This window comes from Nothoprocta perdicaria, unplaced genomic scaffold (genome assembly GCF_003342845.1).
Source record: "Nothoprocta perdicaria isolate Ctin4 unplaced genomic scaffold, notPer1 scaffold_62, whole genome shotgun sequence".
NCBI classification, from domain to species: domain Eukaryota; kingdom Metazoa; phylum Chordata; class Aves; order Tinamiformes; family Tinamidae; genus Nothoprocta; species Nothoprocta perdicaria.
The window spans coordinates 2,971,547-2,992,973 of record NW_020455888.1 but is presented as its reverse complement, the minus strand read 5'-3'; the positions used below and the strand labels follow the sequence as shown (position 1 = coordinate 2,992,973).

The 21,427-nt window shown below is 36.1% G+C and overlaps 1 protein-coding gene across 1 annotated transcript in view; it reads right to left on the bottom strand.

Annotated features, from left to right (window-relative positions):
• B3GLCT (beta 3-glucosyltransferase) overlaps positions 1-21,427 on the bottom strand; it is a 49,293-nt gene that overhangs the window by 15,134 nt on the left and 12,732 nt on the right. The window contains exons 5-8 of the mRNA XM_026049843.1: positions 9,023-9,099; positions 6,968-7,079; positions 2,407-2,543; positions 670-733 (exon numbers count right to left, since the gene is read on the bottom strand). Coding sequence (XP_025905628.1) covers positions 670-733; positions 2,407-2,543; positions 6,968-7,079; positions 9,023-9,099 — 390 coding nt within the window. The remainder of the gene's footprint in view (positions 1-669; positions 734-2,406; positions 2,544-6,967; positions 7,080-9,022; positions 9,100-21,427) is intronic.

Here is a 21,427-nt window from a genome sequence, read left to right as displayed (position 1 = left end):
CCTTCTCCTCTAGTTCTAGTGTTCACTTTGGTGACACTACAAAATCCTGGGTAGTTGGAAGCAGAAARAATAAATATGTTTCAGAAATATGGGTAGCACAGGTTCAGATTCCCCAGTCCTTATTCGTGTCTCTTCTGTTTATGTTTCTTTAAACCAATTCCCTTATTCTGTGAAATACCCAGCAGCTGCCTTTGGCAACTGATCCCTGCAAACCAGTGGCAAAACAAACAAACAAACCTATTTTTTTAACATGCAATTTGCACAGTCATGTTCCCCAAATCCATCATATCTATTTTTTCTGCACTAATTTAAAATGTGGGTATGGCTGTCTAGGATTTGAGGTACCATTCATACCAGTTTAAACTTCATGAATTTGAAGCTTTTTTGCTCTCTCTAAAATAAGCCTGCCAAGGTATCTYGTTGTATACAATCATGTAATGTTAATAAGAATGCAGTTTTCTTCATCAACTCTTCTATGCTTGCAGCATAGTTTTGAACTATCACATATCAGTATTCTAAAGGRAAGGAATTAAATGAGCCATTATAGTAAAAACTTTCAAACAAGCCCTAAAAAACCCTGTTACTCCTCCTTTATTTTACAGAGATTCAAATATGTCGTTTCGAGAGTTTTTTTTATCACTCRCATCACAGGAATAACCCACTGCTTACCTCATGTTTTAGATCTATTGTGAAGTCTGACTTGAGTGGTTCACTTTTCAACTTGTTTGCGAGCCTGTACAATAAAGATGATGAAATTTACTTCCAAAAGGATGAACAAAAGGAACGTATGGGCAGCATCAACTGACCCTTTACATAAACAAAAAGACTTAAAATTCTTACATCTATGAAATATATACAAATTTCCCAAAAGTTTCTAGAATCAGCAATTCTTAACCATAGTTCTCAAGACCATAAGTAACCTGCAGCTGCTCTACAAAACCAAAAGTATTTTTCAAAATGCATTTAATGAGTAAATTGCACAGCAATCAGATAGAAATGCAGGCCAACAATAGGCTATTGGCACAAAGGGTTAAGGAAATATTGCTCTAGATAAAGAGCTGCCTATATATATTTCACAATAATAATAATAAAATCTGATCTATTTTCTAGCATATTTAAAAACTAGTTATATAATAACATTTGAATATATTCTCATGCCATACTCCTACCATATTATGAAATAAATCACTGTCAAAAATATCCTACTTCACTGCATACTGTTAATATTCTTCCAAAAAAAACCCCACATTTCTGTACTTACTGTCCCAAAAAGCAACATGCCTTTTTTTGTACCATATTTTATTAAATCTGAGCACAGTGACGATGATAATAATCATTATCAGCAGACATTTCAACACATTTTTTTTCTGCCCAAGAAGAAAGATCTCATCTAGAGTGGGTCTGGCATAACATTTTCAACAGATGAAAGGCAGCAGGGTGTTTGAAGCTGCAGACTGATCACCACGTCAAACTTCAGATAGTCTCTTTTCATGAATTTCTAAGCACAATATTTAGGCACCTTCCATTTACAAAGTGGAGGATTTTTGCTACAGGATGCATTCAACTTCTGAAGCCTATAAGCTTTTCAAATCTTACCTAAAAACTMCACATCTAATCTGAACTGAGTATCTATGTTCTCTAAGCTGAGCACTCACAGAGTCACCCTTATATCCAGGAATAAACCGGCTGTCTAGAGGAAATTTCTTTTTTAAAATCACATACAAAATCACAACTAGTTAACATGATGTTAACTTTTGGATAGGCAAAGCTAAGAAAAWTAAATCCTGCCTAGCGGGTACAGCAATGATACAGAATTATAGATGGAAATGTATTTCTGTCTATGTATACTAACAAATTCTTTAGTGTTTACTTATGGTAATTATATTCGAACATGCAGAATAGATAAAAAATGGAACTGTGTCAATACATGTTTTTTTCAGGGTAAATCTATAGTAGGGGTACAAAGCTATGTAGATACATCCAGAGGTAGCTATAAATTAACATGCATTTGCACAGTATTTGAATGTCTTGCTACACACCTTAGACTGAAACCAAAGACCTTGGCATGGTAATATAGGGTCAACAGGAGCAAGGGTTCAGTGCACAAAACCAGTTCACTAGGGCAAATAAATTACCTGAGTGACCATCCTGCACTGAAGGCATACAAATGCTATTCAAATATAGGTCAAAATTACAATTTGACTGCATAGGTACATATTTTGTAGTAAAATCTTCAGCTGTACTGTAGGCATACCTTTTACCTTTATAGAAAATATTAATCCATAGGAAATCATAATTTATTTAAGTAATACTGATTAGCATCTAGGAAAAAAAGAAGATGTAAATTTAAAACTTTTAATTACTCTCAACAAGCAATTAGGGAGTGATTGAAAATTCAACTCTTACTTGTTAACAAGTGGAATGCTAAGTGCCCATCCAGCAGCAAAATCCGGAAATTTAAAGACGGTCGGATTTTCAGCAAAGGCATAGTGGTGAATTATTGTAGATTCTTCATCATACAAGGCTTTCCCTAAAAACCACTCCTGTAAAGGAACACAGAAAGCCATTTTGTTCATCCATAGCATCCTCTCAGTGAAGAAGATGACTTCATTCAAGGAAAATAAAGCAAATTAAATAAAAAATAATAAGAATAAAAAACAYGGGAGGTATATTCCTCACAGTAAGCCTGGTTCATTCTACTTGATAAAAAAAAAAGTGATACAAAAGGCAGTTCTCTAAATGTTTAGATATTTGCTGTGTTTTCAGAGCCCATCATTAGCCCTGCATTCTTGTGCAAAGAGCACTAAGTCTGACATTACTGTCTACTGATTAGACAGAGCACTCAAAAATATTGCAAATTTGGGGCTTGGATGCTCCTCTATTTTGGTTCCTCAGTGTTTAATCTACTGTTTTTGTCTGCTAGGGAACCTGAAAAGCAAAAACATTTTAAATATCTTAATCCTCTGAATCACCTTAATGATTATATTAAATATGTCAGGGCTGGACCTGTTCTTTGCATTACGACAGTAATTCAGGCTGTTTTTTTGATTTTTTTTCCCTTCCCCTCTCTCCTTTTATTTTCCTTTCTTCTGGCAGTTACTGATCTCATCATTAAAGTAGATTCAAATTTGTGCTGGCTGATTATTTTTCACAAAATAATAGCCCCACGCATTACAGACAAATTCAGACACTGCCATAATCCCTTGTAATATTTATAKCAATCTCCATTTTTCCAGGTCTTTTGAAAAATAATAATCTTATGCATAGGAGGCAGCTGTCAGCAACAACAGCAAACACCAATCATGACCTTAGCACAGTTCAGATACTTGACATGAGGTAAATAACAAAAGGGAAAATGTTTGAGCAGAAGTACTCTAGAAACATCAGACCAAAAAATATCACCGCCAGAGGCTCTCCTTCTCAAGAGCCACCTCGACAACTCCAGGCAATGTTGCTGTATGGATTGAAAGACAAATTTCACAGAATCACAGAATGGCTGAGGTTGGAAGGGACCTCTAGAGCTCATCCAGTCCAGGCCCCTGCTCCAGCAGGGACACCCAGAGCACGGGGCACAGGGCGGCAGCCAGGCGGGTTTGGAAGATCTCCAGAGAAGGAGTCTCCACAACCTGTTTCTGTAGCTCTCCAGAGCAAACGAGGGAGAACAAGTGAGATTTGGCCAGGGCTGAATGGAATGGCAAGGAGCAGAGGGGCCATCTCTCCTCTTCCCGGAGAAGCTCAGCTCCAGCCCTACACTTGATCCAATAACTACAGAAGCTTCTAGGCAGCATTCAGTCTAACAGCTCCCAAAATCAAGAGGGCAGAAGGCTGGARCCACCGCCGAGTCAAAGCCACGAGGTGCCGCCTGCTTTAAATCCCACGTGTCTACAAGGGCCCTTCAGAAGGGCCAGCCTGTGCCCAGGACTGCTACAAGCAACCATGAAATTTGTCTTGCTTCGACTTCTGCAGCCAAGTCTTGGGAGGCCATTCCTGCTGGGAACTCTGACTCCTTCACCTTAGCCTGAGATTTATGCCTTCCAGCCTAAAAGGCCCCATTTTCTCCCTCCTTCATAGAAAGGATTCAATTCTGTCCAATGGAAGGATTTAGAAAATAAGAAAATATCGGGTGGTAAAAGGAGATGGGAAAATACACTGATTTTTATGCACCAAGATAACCTCTTTGGGTAAAAATCAAAATAATTACTAGAAATATTTTCTGCAAGCAATTTTTTAACCCTAACTTTAGGGTCTCCAGGGCTTCAGCATGTTCATAATACAGGCATTCTGATCATTTGAGAAACAGGTAATATTAATATTTTTGTTTAATAATACTGATGGCAGATAACTCTATTCAGAATCTGGACTCTGTTTTTAGTGCATAAAAATCTTTTCTTATCCTAACTCTGTGTGCTAATTTTCACACTGAAAATGCTATAAACTCTCTCAAGCTTAGGAACTAAAGTAATAGTAATAATAATAGTAATAATAGTAATAATAATAATAATAATAATAATAATAATAATAATAATATAATCCTTTCTCTAAAATATAGAAAATTAAATCCATACATCCACTCTCCTCTGGCTTTTACAGAATACCATATCTGGAAATATTGTCACAAATCAACACCCTGAAGGCATTTTAGTTTAAAGCTGATATTCCCTATGCTTGTCTCTTCAGATCTAAATAGTAAACAGTACTGTATAGGACACGTTAATCTGTGCAGGTCAGCCTTAGAAGGGAAGATGAAATCAGTTATACACTAGGGAACCTGTAGTTACAAGAGGAATGATGGCAATCTATATTCTATGTGGGGAAAAAAGTGGGTGAAAAAGAAGCAATGCTATTGTGGATAAACACCATCCACAGCATCAGTGATAATACTGTGCTCCAGAAACATCAAAAGTTACCTCCATTTACTAAGGGCACTACACATCCTTGAAACATTTCAACTAATATTGAGAAATCTGATGCAATGAAATCAATAMTACACTTGAGGCAGGGGTGACGATTTTACACAGCTTGCTATGATTTTATAGAGCTTGCTATAGCAAGTTGACTTTACCCACTCACTCTTCCATGCACCTGGTCCCAAGCACCATGGCAAACGTGCCCAACTCTTCGTGCCAGGCCTTGTGTCCGACACACGGAACACGACATTTCAGCTGCCACATCCTCCCTCGTGAGGTCCTGCAATCCTTAAACACAAATCTGTTCTTTAGGCAGATCCCTCCTATCCGCTAAGTGTCAATAGCTATTCCAGCACTGCTGCCCCTCATCTTGGTTTATTTATCGGGTATCTTCAGGGCTATAATCTTTTTGTTAAGAGGCACATTCCTCTCACATTTCCACATACAGTCTGGTTTAATCTTGCTGTTGGCCTACTGCTATCAGTGCCCAGGTTCCTGCTGCTGAGTCAGCTGAACGGTCACCTTTTGGTCTTGCTTTAAATCACACACTCCTCAGGGATTATTAGTTTACAGCTAAGAACAGTGTCCTGCATTATTAATGGAGGCTTAAAAAAATATATCAGTGGTTTCTTACGGTGCTTTCACAGCTCTGCTTCCATGTTCATTACATTCGTATCAGTCGTAGCAGTTCTGTTACTAATCTCTAAATATGCAGACTGAAAAGCTGCAGATTCACCAGCTATTTATATGCTCCTTGCACATCTCTTATTGTCATTAATGTGTGCCAGTTAACGTGTGCCAGCTTCTTATTATGCAGGCTGCTGACATGATAAAACTGAGTGAGCTCATTCAGGTCTACCTCAACATTTTATAATTGATGGACTATTATTTAACACAAGGAATCAGTTATGGGCTGTTATAGTAAGATGACCGTTACTGTATATAAAAGCAGAACATTTTATTTCCCTTTCACTGCAGGCTGAAACATAATAATTTGTTATTATAGTAGAATTTACATGTACTGCAAAGAAGAGATTAAAACTGGCATGTGGACAGCATCCAAAACCAAAACGTCAATGTATTTTCAGGATATCAATTTGAAGCAGGTGCTTCYGAAACAAAAAAGACTGTATGTTCCAAAGGCTTGAAAATATTCAGTGCTCCATTTTGAAGAGAGTCGTTTAAAAACATAAGATCTCTAAATAATTACAGTTATCATTTTAGAAAGGAATTGTGTGGAAACATGATGAGATCTAGTGCCTGCAACAGAAGTAAACACACTAAACTGAAATTCAAAGTGCAGTTCAACACTTGATTAAGGCAACAATAAATAGAAGAAAGAAATTCCTGACAAGATACTTTGGCTTCTTTTAGTCCAGGCAATGAAAGACACCAGGCTGCATGTTTTTAGAACATTTAGAATTCTAAATATTAGCAGCTTACCATTTACACTGCCAAGTTTACATTATTTTTCCTTACTGGCTTTTTTGTTTGCTGTACATGTCTTTTGATGGTCTTTCCTTTCCAGCAGGTAAAGACTTCACTTCTTTTTCTTTTTTTTTTACCACCATGACAGCTCAGAAACAGAAAGCAATGAATGCTCTAACATATTTGATCTGGGTTAACAAATCATCCTGCCTCATGATAATCAGAACTGATGATGGACAGGAAAAAGACACACAGCAGATGATATTCACCTGTCTACTGCTGCTACATAATTTTCAGAAGATCAGCAGAAGGGATCTTCTTTTTATTCATTTTTGTAGCTCTTCAACAGCTATACATGCCCTCGTACTGCTTCATGTTCAATACCTTGCTCATTCCCTCCTTCAATATAAGGACTCTACCATCCCCCTGTTTTAGGCTGTCTCTTTCCAAAAGCCATGGGCTGCACTATACAGACAATGCTGTAAAATGGAATTCTGGACAAAAGAAATTGTTTTATAACTAGAAATTCCAAAATTTTGTATATTCAATTTTGTTTCATTAAAAAAAAAAGTAAAAAAAAAGCAAAAAAGCATATTCTAAAGCAAACTAAATATCTAAATTTTTATTTTTACCTTAGATGTGTCAAATCTTCCAAGTGTTTCCAGAAGCTTTACAACTTGTATTCTTGTATCTTCTTCACAGAAGAAAATCCACGAGGAGTTCCCACCATAGGTAACAGATAAGCTTTTTTATTAAAAAAAAAAAAGGAACATTTTAACAAAAAAGTAACATTAAGGTTTTAACTTTTATTTAACATAAAAGTAACATTACTACAAAACTGGCTTTTGAACACTATCATACAGTCAATCTCCATTTCCCAAGATATAACCACCTGTAAATTTACACACAAAAAGAAACTTTCACTACTTAGAATTCCATATCAGAGCACTATAGTAAACAGATGAAAAAGATACTGTCTCCATTTCTATGTATTTATATATTATTAGTTATCCCGTACAGAAAAGAATATAGATATAAAAAGAATGTCAACTCAAAAATAGGCAAGTACTGAAGGAATAGACACCTCTAAAGGCAGAACTTTAAAGACAGCAGTTTAAGTTTCCTTCTCCTCTGCACCTTAACTTTTCCTCCATAGAGACCCACTGTAGGACATTAACACCCACTGCAGTAATCCTGAAAGTGCCTAATGACAGGTTTTATTACTGCTGTTTGACATTGACCATATCCCTGAACCAAACCCAAAAGCTTCATGAAAACTTTACAGTGGATTAAACTTCAACATAGTGATAGAGATCTTAAGATTACACTTGATAGAAGCCCTCAGAAAATAAATGCWCTATACAAGTTAATCTGTGCCCATGATATAAAAACCTGGAGTTCACTATTTCTCCTCTTCTCTCCACTTAAAAAAAAAMCACCCAAAACACTAAGCAGTGCCAGCCTCACTGTATGTGCATTCCTAAACAGCTCCATTTCTTCATGTGCTCTTTTGCTAGAAGTGGTGAACAAAACCAGAGACACAAGGAACCGGTTATTTGAGAATTCTCTTCAAGCTACAAAAAAAAAAACATTGGAATGCCATTTCTGGTTACTGAAGAAATTTCTTTTGCTTTGTCGCATGAACTAGCATCTGTATTTTTGTTTCTAAGTTTTGTTATCTTGCAAGATCTTGCTCTTTCTTTTAAACTTTGCGATTGAGACATAAATAATTCAGAAGAGTAGCCATTCGGTCCCTCAAGATGGAGCTAAGAAAGGAAAATAAAGATGATTCTGATCTTTCAGTTTTTCTCTTTACTTTTATTTTTCTTTTGCTACTTTTGCAGCTTTTATGTATTGTTTCGTTAATATGCAAGCACCATTTTCATGWTCTCAGTCACATAAAAAGTAATGGAAAAAATAAAAATAACAACAACAACAAAGAGCTTAAGATCCTCCCCTGTGACCAGGCTGGTACTGAAAAAAAAAAAAACGTAAACCAAAAAGAATCCTCTTGAGAAACTCTTTTTAAATCAGAGGAAAAGTAATACTGACTCAAGAAGCTGCAGAGCCTCTGGCATCAATTTGATTTAGGCAAAGGACAGCCTCCAGTAAGGTGCTTTCGGACTTCCTGAAATGGGAAGGTTTGTTTCCTAATATTTGTAACAGTACTGAGTAAACACAGCAGATCTCCTTTGGAATCTTCTGCATAAGCTAAGACATATAAAGTTTCCTGTATTATTATCGGATATAATAAGATGAAAACTTGTCATACAAACCTATAAAAGGATGATGAAACCTACACCTCTTCACTACGGAGGATGATTACTTCTTAGAAACACGATAAGMAACGTATCATATAAACTCCAAACAAGTATTATTCTTTACCTATTACATTATATATACGTATATTCACACACACCTAACTTTAACTAAATAATATGAAGAATCAAAAAATCAGTATTTTTTTCACATCTCGTATCTTACCGTGAGAATAAACAGAGAAAAAGAATGTAAATGCTATTTCTTTTCACTAATGACTTTTCAAATATTTTTAAAACACAGCACAGCGAGAAGCTGCAATTTCCAAACCAAAAAAGTTTGCATCTGAAAAAAGAAAGTTTGAGTAATTCATATTTATYGGCTAGTTACACAAAGTGGTGAAAACAACTGGTATTTGGTAYACTCACTCTCTCATTAATGGCAGTATGGTCCATGCACCTTCATGTCTATTCATCTGATGAATAAGTAGAACTGTAGGTAATTCCTTTAAGAAAATAAAAATATTCATATTAAATATGATTGAAATACACCCTTTTTCCCCCTCAACACTAACTAGTTTAAAGCCAAAATTACTCTCGAATCATTTTTCTCTTCAGTGTTTTCACTGGCAAATAGCCCTGTGTAATAGAAGATATAGGACAGCGCTAATCAAATAGATGTACAATTTAAGGAAAATGTTTCTTCTAATTCAATGCAKCTAAATTACAAACCAGATATAACGTTAATACACTTCCAGTGAACTATCTGGCATAGGTCCCAAGTGCTCGTTTAAACTATATTTCATACTCTTGCTTGTCAGATCATAAAACCTCRTGTTGCAAGGAAAGCGTTCTAAATAATGTAGAACCTTCTGCAAATCAGCTGTGACAATCACATTACACAGAATTTAAGAGGTCTAAAACTCATTACTTTGAGTCCAAGTGTGACTTATAACGCTCACATCATGACAGCCAGTTAAAGGTTTAAGCAAAAATCAAGAGAAGCAATTCAGATTTTTTCTTACTGAACAAAGAAGCTTTCTCCAAAGCATTTTTTTCTTATAAACTCCTTTTCTCTTTTTTCTCTTGAAAACTCKCTGATGTGACAGACCAAGATATCTAGCAGACAACTGATCATCAAGGAGGAATTACTCAAGAAATAACCCTTTAAACATAACCCTCTGAAAATCCAAATTATACATTTTTCCTTAAGTTTATAAACATCTCTATAAAAGTTATACACATACACACACATATATAAACTGTATATAAATTCTATATATACTGTATGTGCATATATATATAGCTGTAATATAACTTAAAATTCAACTTATAAGTATCTATTAAACTTTATTTCCTGATTTATTTTAGCTATATTTAGCAAAAAGTTATGCATTTAGTGCAATGCCCTAAACCAAAGGACTTGTACATGAATGAAGTTGTTGTGATCCTACTGATGCTGCAATAGTGAACGGATACACTTGTAAATAAATTGGTCATAAACCAAAACAACAAAACGTTGGCTATATCTATCTTCTAAATACTTTATATATAAACTACATATATAGCTTTATAGTTTATGTATCTATATATACTTATACATACAAACAACACTASAGTTTAATCTTTATGGCAGCATCATTAGGCTCACAACAAGTTCGCAAGTCCTTGGGGTAGGCACCTGCATCCTATTGAAGCAAAAATCTTTGTGCCRAAAAAGCTTCATCTCACAAGGAGTTTATCTAACTTGCTCATCCTTTAAAATACATTCCCTTACAAACAACTAAATAATGCACTGGTGGTGTTAACAGACTTTAACACTAACAATTTACCAGGAGATCTTTTTTAATATTCTATAAATTATAGAAAAAAATATATAGAAATAATATATACGTATGTATTTTGATTGTATTATATAAAGCCTATAAGATAAATTTTATTATATACAAAATCATCTGTAGGCAAATGGACCCACCTCTCCATTATGAAAACTGTTAGGTGATGAGATTATTAAAGGTGGTGTCAGGTGTGACACCCACCAACTGAGTGAACAGGACAGTCTCCCCTGTCACCTTACAGTGTGTGGAGGGTTGTTGCCTGCCAGGGTGTGCGATTCATTTTGGGATGCAGGACAAGAGTGTCTGCGGAGAGACAAGACATACTAGAGGATGTTTAGGGGAAGAATCAAAGGCAGGAAGGGAGAGGCATCTAGGTGGTCTGAGGAGGAACCAGTGAGGATCAGCACAGGATGGAGAGACCTTGGAGAGACCAAGGGGTCTCACAGTTGGCAACTGCAGGAAGCAGCAATTCCCGGCGGCCACTGGAGAGGCTGCGGGATTTCAGGGACCAGCCGCTGGTAAGGTGACAGATAAACCACGAGCCAGACCCTCTGGCCCGTGTGTGTCTGTGTCCCGGGCAGCTGGGAAGGCTGGGACAGAGGGGCAGGAAGGGCGGCCTGCGCAGCAGTCAGGGTGGCACGAGGCGGCCTGAGGACCTGCTGGCTCCATCAYGACGGATTTCGCTTATTTTAAGGACGGTGAAGCTGAGCAACTACAAATGCACACCACCTCCAAACTCCACACACGCAAGAAACTTTCTCTGTTGCGTAAGAGAATAAATATGTCTCTCCAGACTGCAGCAACTGCAGGATCCAAAAATAACAATCCACTTGTTTTTAAAAAATTTATGTTCCTGCAAATGACACAAACTGAAAACGACCTATGCCAAAACTCTAATTTGGAACAGGCTATTTCGATGCCTTTATATTATCAGTTGCTCTGATTTATGGTTCTAGTTTGAGCCAATTTATGAAATTCTTTTCTGGCTATAGCTACAATTTATTATCAGAGTCCAGAGCTTTTAAGTAGAAGTGGCAAATCTTAGTAATAGCACGATCAAAGTCTGGTATTTCACTGTGATATACCAGTATACAATCCCAACAGCTAAGCTGGCATTTCTATGTAGCCACATATTTCACATACAGCAGGAACAGAAAGACAAAGTGAAGTGTAACCATGTATTTAGTGTGTATATTACTACAAAAGCTGGTGTTATTTTCATTTTAGATACAACCAATATCTATGCATACAAAAGGCATGAGGAAAATCACCTCATTTAAGTAGCTATACCGTATACTCAATTATCTTCTGTTAAACAAACTCTTTCCTTTGTGAGGGTCACAGAAATAATGATGCAAAAAAAGTACCCTTTCTTGAGCTAATCGGATACTTCTGCAGGTATCTTCCTTTGTGCCATTTCTTATAAGTCTGCTCTCCCTGTTGCTCTCCAAACCCCTCTAAAACAAGAATACCTATCTTAGATTTACTTTACTATCTTTCAAACCATCTCTAAAACTTTATCATTTCTGATTAATAGTTAATTTAAAAAAGACTGTACAGGTAAAGTGACCTCTTCCAAGAAGYAGGGAATGCTCTCTGATCTCTCTAATGCTTCCCCTTTGTAAATTTATCTATTTTCACTTTGAACCTCGTGGAAATAAATTCCTCCATTTCTTATTCTACCTTCAGTACAAAGAAAAACAACCTGATATCAGCTTTAGGGTGATGCAGGAGCCAGGAAAGGGAAAATGTAGGCTGGCTGAAAATAAAAGTATGGAGGAATCTGCTCTTAATAAGGCTAGTATACTGGTTCCCCGGCGTATCTGGCATCTCTCCCTTTGCTTTGTAGGCGGATGCGGGGGCAGAGCTGGTTGATTATCTTTGTTGTTAACTTCAGACTTTGCTGGTGAGTCCCACAGCTCGAAAGTTAGAAAAGTCTCCCTAGTTTTTACTGTATGGGCTCCTCAAGCAGTAATCACCACTTTCTCTTTTCTTTCACATTAAATGGTGCTTTACAGAAGCTCATGTGCAGACACATTCCCAGCTAGCAGACATACCTTCTCCTCAGCCCTCCTGGAGGTTAGGTCAGCCCAGCTCTCCTGGGCACCCATCCTCACCATGTTCATTTGCTGCTGTGACACAGGAGACTTGGAGAACGCACTGAAGCCTCCCCAGAGCTTTCCTTCTAAGGACCTGTACATCCCTCCCCAGGTATCTAAAATACGAGCAAGTTACAGCACACCTCCTACCTCTAAATCAAGAGGTCCTATCAATTTTCTCAAACTGGCACAGCCAAGTGCTACACTATAGCATAGTGTACATACACCATATCATCTCTATTTTCTAACAATTAGCTAAAAGCATTGAGAACTACAAACTGTAGTATCATAAGATGTAAGTATCAGTATTTATGAGAGCATCAAGTCCAAGCACTGCAAACGCACTTTATCTCTATTAACACACCAGTTACTAGGCAACTGTCCAAGATGATTATGACCTTTTTAGTCTTTGCTGTTTCTTCCTTTAAGCTGTTAAAAAGCCACTACTTTGCAAACGAAGTGCAATAGCCAATAAATAGATGATTTGTAGTCTTTTGCTTCTCTCAGAGAGTAAAATAATTATAATAATAAAAAATCTACTGTTCTGCATTAGGAGAATCTCTAATTCTACTCTATTTTCAGACACTTGTTATCATTTTGAAAAAGGCACTAAAAATGTTATGCGCAGTGTCAAAGTGCTCAGGAAAGGTCACAGCAATACCCTGCCTTCATAAACGAAGACAAAAACACAGTGTATGAATCTTCCTTGAGATGATCTTACATTAAACAAACAAACAAACAAACAAACAAACAAAAAACCTCTCAACCACCTGGAGGTAGTAACTGCCTTTACAAAGTGCTCCGAACTGGTCATGGACTGTAGCTTGAGATAAAAGGCAGAAAAGATGGAAGAAATGAAGAAGCAAAAAGTAGCAATTTTATTCATTTTCCTGCTGTATGCTATTTTGAAAACCTCAGAACACAACTTAGCTGCCAGTAAAATATACTTGAATGCAAAACCAAGGCACGGATGCTTCAGTTCTTGTCCCCTAGATTCAGCCAACTCAATGCCTGAGAAAACAGCTATGTAAGTATTTTCAAAGGAATTTCCAGGCAGCCAAATGTATTGCTTCAAAGGGCTGATCTTGCAACTATTCCCTCATCAGAAAGCTTTGTGCAACAAAGATATTTCTGTCTTGAAACCCTGTACCAAGTAAACCCCSCAAAGCTTCATGGCTAAGGCAGAAAGGAAGAAGAAAAGAGAAAAGCAGCACAACAGAAAGAGAAAAAAGGCACAAGGGAAAAGTCTGGTAAACACATTTCAGATATTGATACATAAGCCCTGAAGGACTTAGGAGATGAAAATAAAGATCTTAGCTTTGATTTTAAGCATTAATTTCTGATGATTTCACAATTCTGTAATTCATTATTTCACCTATACTTGCAAGTAATGAATTTGGCACTCTATTCAGTGAGAGCCGAGCAATTCCGACAAAGGACCCCACACAGCAGCCAGAAGTGGCACAGAAAACTTCAGATCTATTCTCTTCCTCATTCTTTACCAATAAAGACATACCTTAGGAATATGGCTTTGTTCTCTGAYGCATGCACTGAATGCTGTAGAAAAGGCTGAGAGAGGCACCTATGCTCAAACAGTGTGAAATTTGCCTACTTCATTTATGTATTTTGCCCTGACCCAATTAAGTCACGTCTTCAAGGTCTGCTATAACACTTCTCAGAATCTCAGTCTCAGAAAACACTATCATCAAAAGCATGCGGCCTCATTTTAATGTATAGCATATATATGTACAAATATATATATTGCGCATATCTTCCATTGACACAAAGAAGTCAAAACTTACCTTCTATTTATAACACAARCCTAAAAAAGAGTGGATATCAGATACATTTGTAAAACTTTGAATAAATCAGACTCAGAAATGTAAAAATTACCATTTTTCTCATCTGACACTGTCTCTAAGAGGTTTACAAACTCTTAAATTCCCATGCAATTTCATGATTAATTTTAATATTTAATTTTAATAAATTATGAATTTAAATAATTCAACATAGCCTTTATTAAAGTGCTATATTTTGCATTAAATTCAAATTATAAATTCATGAACAGTAAGCTACATTGTAATCTTCCAGGAGTGTTTAATTTAGAAAATATGCAAACATTTTTAATAGAAATAACACCAAAATGGTTAGATTTACATGCTTAAGASTCATTTCCCCTCCTTATCCACTTAATGCATCAGCTCTACACTTTTTAATCACACAAACAATACAAAACACAGGTGCAGTTTTTGTCCAGATGCAGCAATCCCTTTCCTTTTGTATTCTCTTCATGATCATCTCTCAATGATGTTTTCAGATGAGCATCTTTCCACAAAGCACCACCCACCGTATGCATTCCTAAAGGRACCAAGTTTGTTGATACTGAGAATACCCACGATCTCCTAAGAACTGGATCATCAGAGGTGTAGGAGAGCAACCCAGCCCCCGCATTTAAGTTTTCCTATTATCAGACTTGGGCTGTTCTCCTAAATGACGCAGAAAKGAGAGCAATCTAGAAGGTCATCATAGATCATCTTAGCTCTGCAAGCAGTGACCTTTCTGCAGGAGCAGTAAGAGATTTCAGAAGACCCAAGTTCTCTCAAGATTTGACCCACGGATCCATTTTTCTGCATCCTAAAGCCAATACTTTTATCACATATTTGACTTAGGAAAGCAACAGTCTAGCTCGTCACAATAAATCCATATATGATGTATAAGCCTGAGCTTACAGAACTCCATTTACCACCACTAAAACATTTACAATATTGCATTAGACTAGAATTATCCAACTTCTACAATTTCTTTAAATCTATGACCATTATGGATAGAAGATGATAACATTCATCATCTATCATTACAGCGCAGGTAACAGTTATAATTTCAAGCTCATAAGAGTTAAGGGGTTAGAGATTGATTTTGCTGATCATAAGATCTAGTTATTGACAAAAAGATTTGGGAAAAAGCACCTCTGTGGATTTGGAGACATCAGGGCCTATCAGTCAGAAATCAAATGATTAAAACAAAAAGACAAGGCTAGCTAGAGGTGAGCAAAGATAAGCACAGAGGAGAGCAAAGATAAGCAGAAGTCAGTCAAAGCCACACAGTCCTGCATCCTGCACGATGATTTTAAGAAAGTAGATTCAGGACACTTCTGAAATGCTTGTTCAAAAACGAATAGCAATTTTGCATACTTTTCCTGAAACATTTCAAAAGGTTTGATTTTCAGAACTGAYATCTTACCCCTGAAAAGATCAGAGTGTAGAAACATTTTAGAAGCTGAGGACCCAAATACTCAGTTCCCCAAGTTATCAGCTGCTTTTTAAAACGCAACTCACAAAAAGAAATTAAACACTATGAAGCACACTATGGACCCAACAGGAAATAAAATGAGAATATAAATATAAGAATAGAAGCCAACCTAGCATGTGTCAGAACAGAAGGTATTCAATCCACTCAAGTGCTGGGATTTAACTGCAGGAGATCTTTTCCTCTACAGCTGTTGAAAAGAACATGATTCCTCCAGAGGGCAATTGAGAGGCACTCTGTTTTTCCCCCTGACTGTAGAGGTAACCTCTCTGACTATGTTGAGGGACTAAAGCTGGGTAATTTAATATCTCCTACAAATCTTGTATTAAATATATGCACATCTGCTCACCGCCACAAGACAGCACAGCTTGCTACTTGACAGAAGCAAATCCTTCAGTGAAAGCTCATTTATTCTGAAAACAAATGAGAAGTTATTTACCATCAGTCACAAGTGAGCTGAAATATTATACATGGGGTACATTCCATAATTCAGAATACTGAGATGGGAGTTTGCAGCAAAACCAACTGAAACCTGCCCAGTAAGAAAGTCATCTTTGAAGRGGCAGAATAAGCATTTCAAAGAATGCCCTGGTTTAAAAGAAGGGAGAGCAAGTGAGAGCAAGAAAGTGCAAAAAGAAAGAGCAAGAAAACGCAAGGAAGAGGGAAAAATAGCACAAGAGAAAAAAAAAAAAAAGACACTTTCTGAAGAATATGTGCCTCTTCATCAGGCATCCTGCCATCCTCAAAAATAAATAATGAGGAGAAGGACAGACTGTTTCCTCCTGTTCCTTGCCAGCTTTGAGAAAATGCCAGGCTTCGCATAGAGAGTGGAGAGACTGGTGACTAATTACAGCTGAGCATCATGTTGTACTCATGTTCCATATACAGTGGAACAGTGATGCTTACTCCAATCAGGATCTCCATATTGGATCATACATGTGAGCAGAAAAACTAATACATCAGAAATTTAAAAAAAACTTCACACTCAAGTAAGAGAGAAAAGAAAAAAATAAGCACTTCATGCACTCAGTACTTAAAAGCACATGTTTATTAGAAATAACTTGTATACTGCAAGCTCTACTCAGTGGTAGTTAAGTGTAAATATAAAAGGTGTTGGATGACATGTCACAAACACAAGCCAGGCAAAACAGAAAAGCAAAAGGAGAGAGAGGGGAGAAAAAAAAATCATAAAACAAAGGTATAATTAAATATTGTGTAAGATTCTGAAGATGAGGTCAATTGCAAAGTACTAAATTAATCCATTCATTCATCTTTTGTATGCAAGGTGATTGCAATGACACAGGAGAAAGAACACACACAAAAAAATCAGTTTAAATTTACATTTTAATTGTTAAGGATTTTAATTGTTAMGGAATTGTTAAGGAAACTCGATATCAGCTGCCACCTCTTTGCTCTGCAGAAAGGGGGAAATGATGGAAAGCTAATGCAAAAGACATGCCAAAGGGCCTTGTTGTCATCAATAAAAACAAAATCAATGAGCATTGTCCACTAAATAGTAAGCTGAACTCTCAATTCTTAAAGAATAAGCATATTAAGAACTGAGGTGACAGGGACATTTTGTGAGGTTATGGAATTTACTATTCAATGTGAAAAGATCCTTGAAGCAGAAAAGAAAGCTGTTGCTAAGAAGTAAAACAGACTCTTTAAACACATCTGTATATTAAAGAAACTTAAAGGATTCTAGATCTAGTATGATCAAGAAATAAAATATTTTTAAAATATGTATAAAAGAGACCTATTGTAATAATAATAATAATAAAGTTTAGTGTTAGTGCTGTGGAAAATGTAGCTGAAAAGAGCAAATGCTCTAAATGAGAGGACAGAGGAGCAGGACAAAGGTAACCCAAGATTTGACTTAAACAAAAATAGTTAAGCACCAGGAAAGGGAGGGAGCTGGATTTTCAAACTAGAATTAGGAATCTCAAACAAGAAATCTGAAATTTGTAACTACAGGTACTTCACAGATTTCATTGCATTTATGGTATTAATTGTGAAAAGTCTCCAGAAAATTTAGTCCATGAACAGCAGTCCATTTGAATATACAGGTCTGGCTAAACAGTTCAGTTGCAATCACAGAGTAATTCTTCCACTAGATCTTCTAACCTCAGCATTTTTATGGTAAGGGCAAGATGAACTGTCCACACCTCCTTCAAGACTCAGAACCAGAACTTGCTGCACATCTGGATGAGGAACGTATTCCACACATGACCAAGCACACTTCCAGTAAGGAATGAAATAAAGAAACTATTTTTACATCCCAGGAAAAAGTGAGCTATGGGTATCAGTGTTCCTGGTGGGAATAGCATCAAACAGTAACAGAGATTCTAACAATCTCGMCACAGTGGTAGAAGCAGAGTTATGAACTCCGCAAATATTTATTCACTCAGAACAGGAGTGTACATCCCAACTGGCAAGTTCAGAGGAGGAAAAAGAAAGGAAAGGGAAGGAGAGGTGGGGAGAAAGGATGCACTCTGAAAATCCCATTACAGCAGTCTCTCCCAGCTGGCCATAAAGAAATTTACAGGAAAAATCTGGAGACAGAACATTTCAGATGGGAATATTCTGAAGGCTTAACATATATACATTAATATTTAATATTAGTATTATTAATATTTTAGTAAGCTAATTATATTTATTTCTTCTTCCTCAATATTTTAACACATAAATATTTCACGTTATTAAATTTTAAACTCCAGAGTGCAATGCTGCAACTAGTACAGCCCAGGGACCCAAAAAAAAMCCCCAAATCTTTAAARCACACCATGCTCAACAACAACTAGTGTGTTYAGGTTTTTACATATTTTAGACCAGATTTGTTCCTGCTGCACTTCAGGAAACAGGATTTTGCACAATAATTATAAATGAAGAAGAGTATAACTAGGATGCTGCTAAATGTGCCGTCTATCTTCACATCAACCAACACCTTTCAATATCCCGAGCTGCAAATAAATAGACTGACAGAGAAACAGTATTGTACAAATGTGAACTATGCCCTCAATGAAGATGTTAYGGAAGGCAAACATTTGTCAATTAACATAATATAGATGCCTTCTATGCAAAATTCCATACGTATGTTCRTATTTATTTCTTTTAAACTAATAACAACTGTCATTACAGTAATAATCATTAATAAACTCACAAAAGAAAAAAATAGAAAGCTTAAAGGTACAGACACTGCAAACACTAGTTAAAATAATTCCATAAAACCAATTTCCTACATCACTCTATCTATTGTTCATATGGAAGCACGTGATACTCWTTTTTGTTTTCCAGTATTATATGGAAGCAATCCTAACATGGTACTCTTGTGTTCACATGTTTAAACTATTAAGTCCTACTGTATTCCTAATCTGTTACATTTCCTCTGATTAGTATACACAGGATACTCTTTAACCTCTAGGCTTTTTAAGAAAATAAGATCTTTGTGAATACAAGAAATTAGTTTAAACTAATTTCTTGTATTCTAATTTAAACTAAATAGTTTAAACTAAACTAGGTATTCCAAGTGGGGGGAAAAATGTACTAGACAAGTTTTCATAAAGCGATACAGAACCCTTCACCTCCAAAATAATCCTATATGCCTGGACAACTAAATAGCATTACTGCATCAAAAACAACATCTCAGATAAAATCCATTACTTTTCAAAATCAGCATTTTATTTGCTTTCTAATACTAAATATGTTAGTCATAAAAAGCAATCTTGCTGTTATATTTACTAAGATAGGAGGAAGACACTCAAAAAGAAAGTAATTTCAAACTCTGAGAGCTTCCTCACTCTTATGTTTCTTAGGAAGGCCTAGTTTTTCTTAAAAGCASAAAAGTAAGTAAGCTGGTAAAAGCCTTAAGGAATGTTCTTCATTGCTATGGTCTAGCCATTGTTCAATATATGTCAAAGTTCAAGTTAATACCTAAGAAATATCTATGATTTATGTTTTTAAGCATGAAAACAATACTGACATCTACTGGCACCAGGAGTACAGAATAATTTCTCAGGTTGATTTATTCTTAAAATGTACATTGAAAGAAAACAAATAGACAAATTAAACGTAAAGATTCATGCAAATATGAATATAATATAGAATCTATTTCAAAGCCACACAGAGTCTATGTAGCAGGTTTTCACTCTCTATTTCAAAAAAAAAAAAGAAGTGGAAAACAATAACTAGTTAATGGATCCTTCTGGCCTAAGTATCTACTCTTTGGTTCTCTGTCGATGGACAAATGATTCAATTGATCCAGCCCTTTATTTCTATCCAGCAGTTATAMTTTAAGCTGTGTGATTTAGCTTCCTAGGCCAGAAGACAATAATTTTCTATGCATTCTTTTTAAGGAAAAAAATGTGAATTTTAAATCTTCATGAGCAGGACTGCAGAGATCATCTGCAATTTATCAGTAACCAGTACTATTGAGGCAGGCCCAGCAAAGCTCATAATCCGACAATGGAACTGGGATTTGACAAAAACAAGGGGCACACAACAGGTAAGCTGGCTACACTTTTTTTTTTTCCCCCCTATAAATTAAAGGTTCTCTTAACCTTTAATCTTTCCCAGATTTCAGGTATCAGAATTTGGGGTTGATTCACTTCCATAACTGCTTATTTAAAATGCCATGAACGCTTTTTCACAGRTACCACTTAAGACTGAATAACATTTCTATTTCAGTGGAAATAGAAATATGGAAATATTTCTATGTCAGTAGAAATAACATTTCTATTTCATAAAGGAATCTCTTCAATGACAAATAAGACATTTCTAAAAGCTACTGTGGTTTGTGCAGGTCGCAGATGGTCACAAGTACAACTCTTTAATTAAAAAAAAAAAAAAAAAAAACATTACCTTTCTCTCAAAAACACATTCCTATATTTCTATCTCACTAAGTATTTGTATTTCGAGTGCTTGACCTTCTCACCATTCATTTTATGCAACAACTAGAGAGTTCAACTACGACCCTTATTTTTAACCTTAATCAGGACTGCGCATGTCATCTGAACACTTGCCCCAACTCTAAAGAAGACACAGAAAAAAGCAAAACTCCGGAGATGCAAAGGCTGTCCACACAACTGACTGTATTAAAAGGTTAAAAAGTGCATTTGCAAAAGGGTCAACACAATCACGACACTTTCTATGTGAAAACCTGTTTTTCTTTCAGAACAAAGACTCTAGATCTGAAAAACAGGTTTCAGTAACCTGAGAGCAGGCTATTTCTTATCAGTATATGTATCTCTCTCCCTTTTTTTTTTTTTAAATCAAGGACAAAGAAAATAAAGGATTGAATATGTTTTAACTGTCAATATAAACCTCTTAAAAACCTGCCACCCACAACGCAGCCCAGCTGCTACAGTGCTGCAATGAAAYGTTCACATGGCAGCATTTTCATTTGCTCTAAATAATGAAGTACTTGCCTAAAARTCATTCTAAATACTACTTAAATGTTTCTGTATAGTCACATCACAAAAAAGCACCCAAACATTAAGATATTACAGTAACTTTGGATAACTGTGCAAATATTTATACTTCAGCGTCTTTCTTTTTATCACTTCAACATCAAATGTCACCCAAAAAAGCAGTTA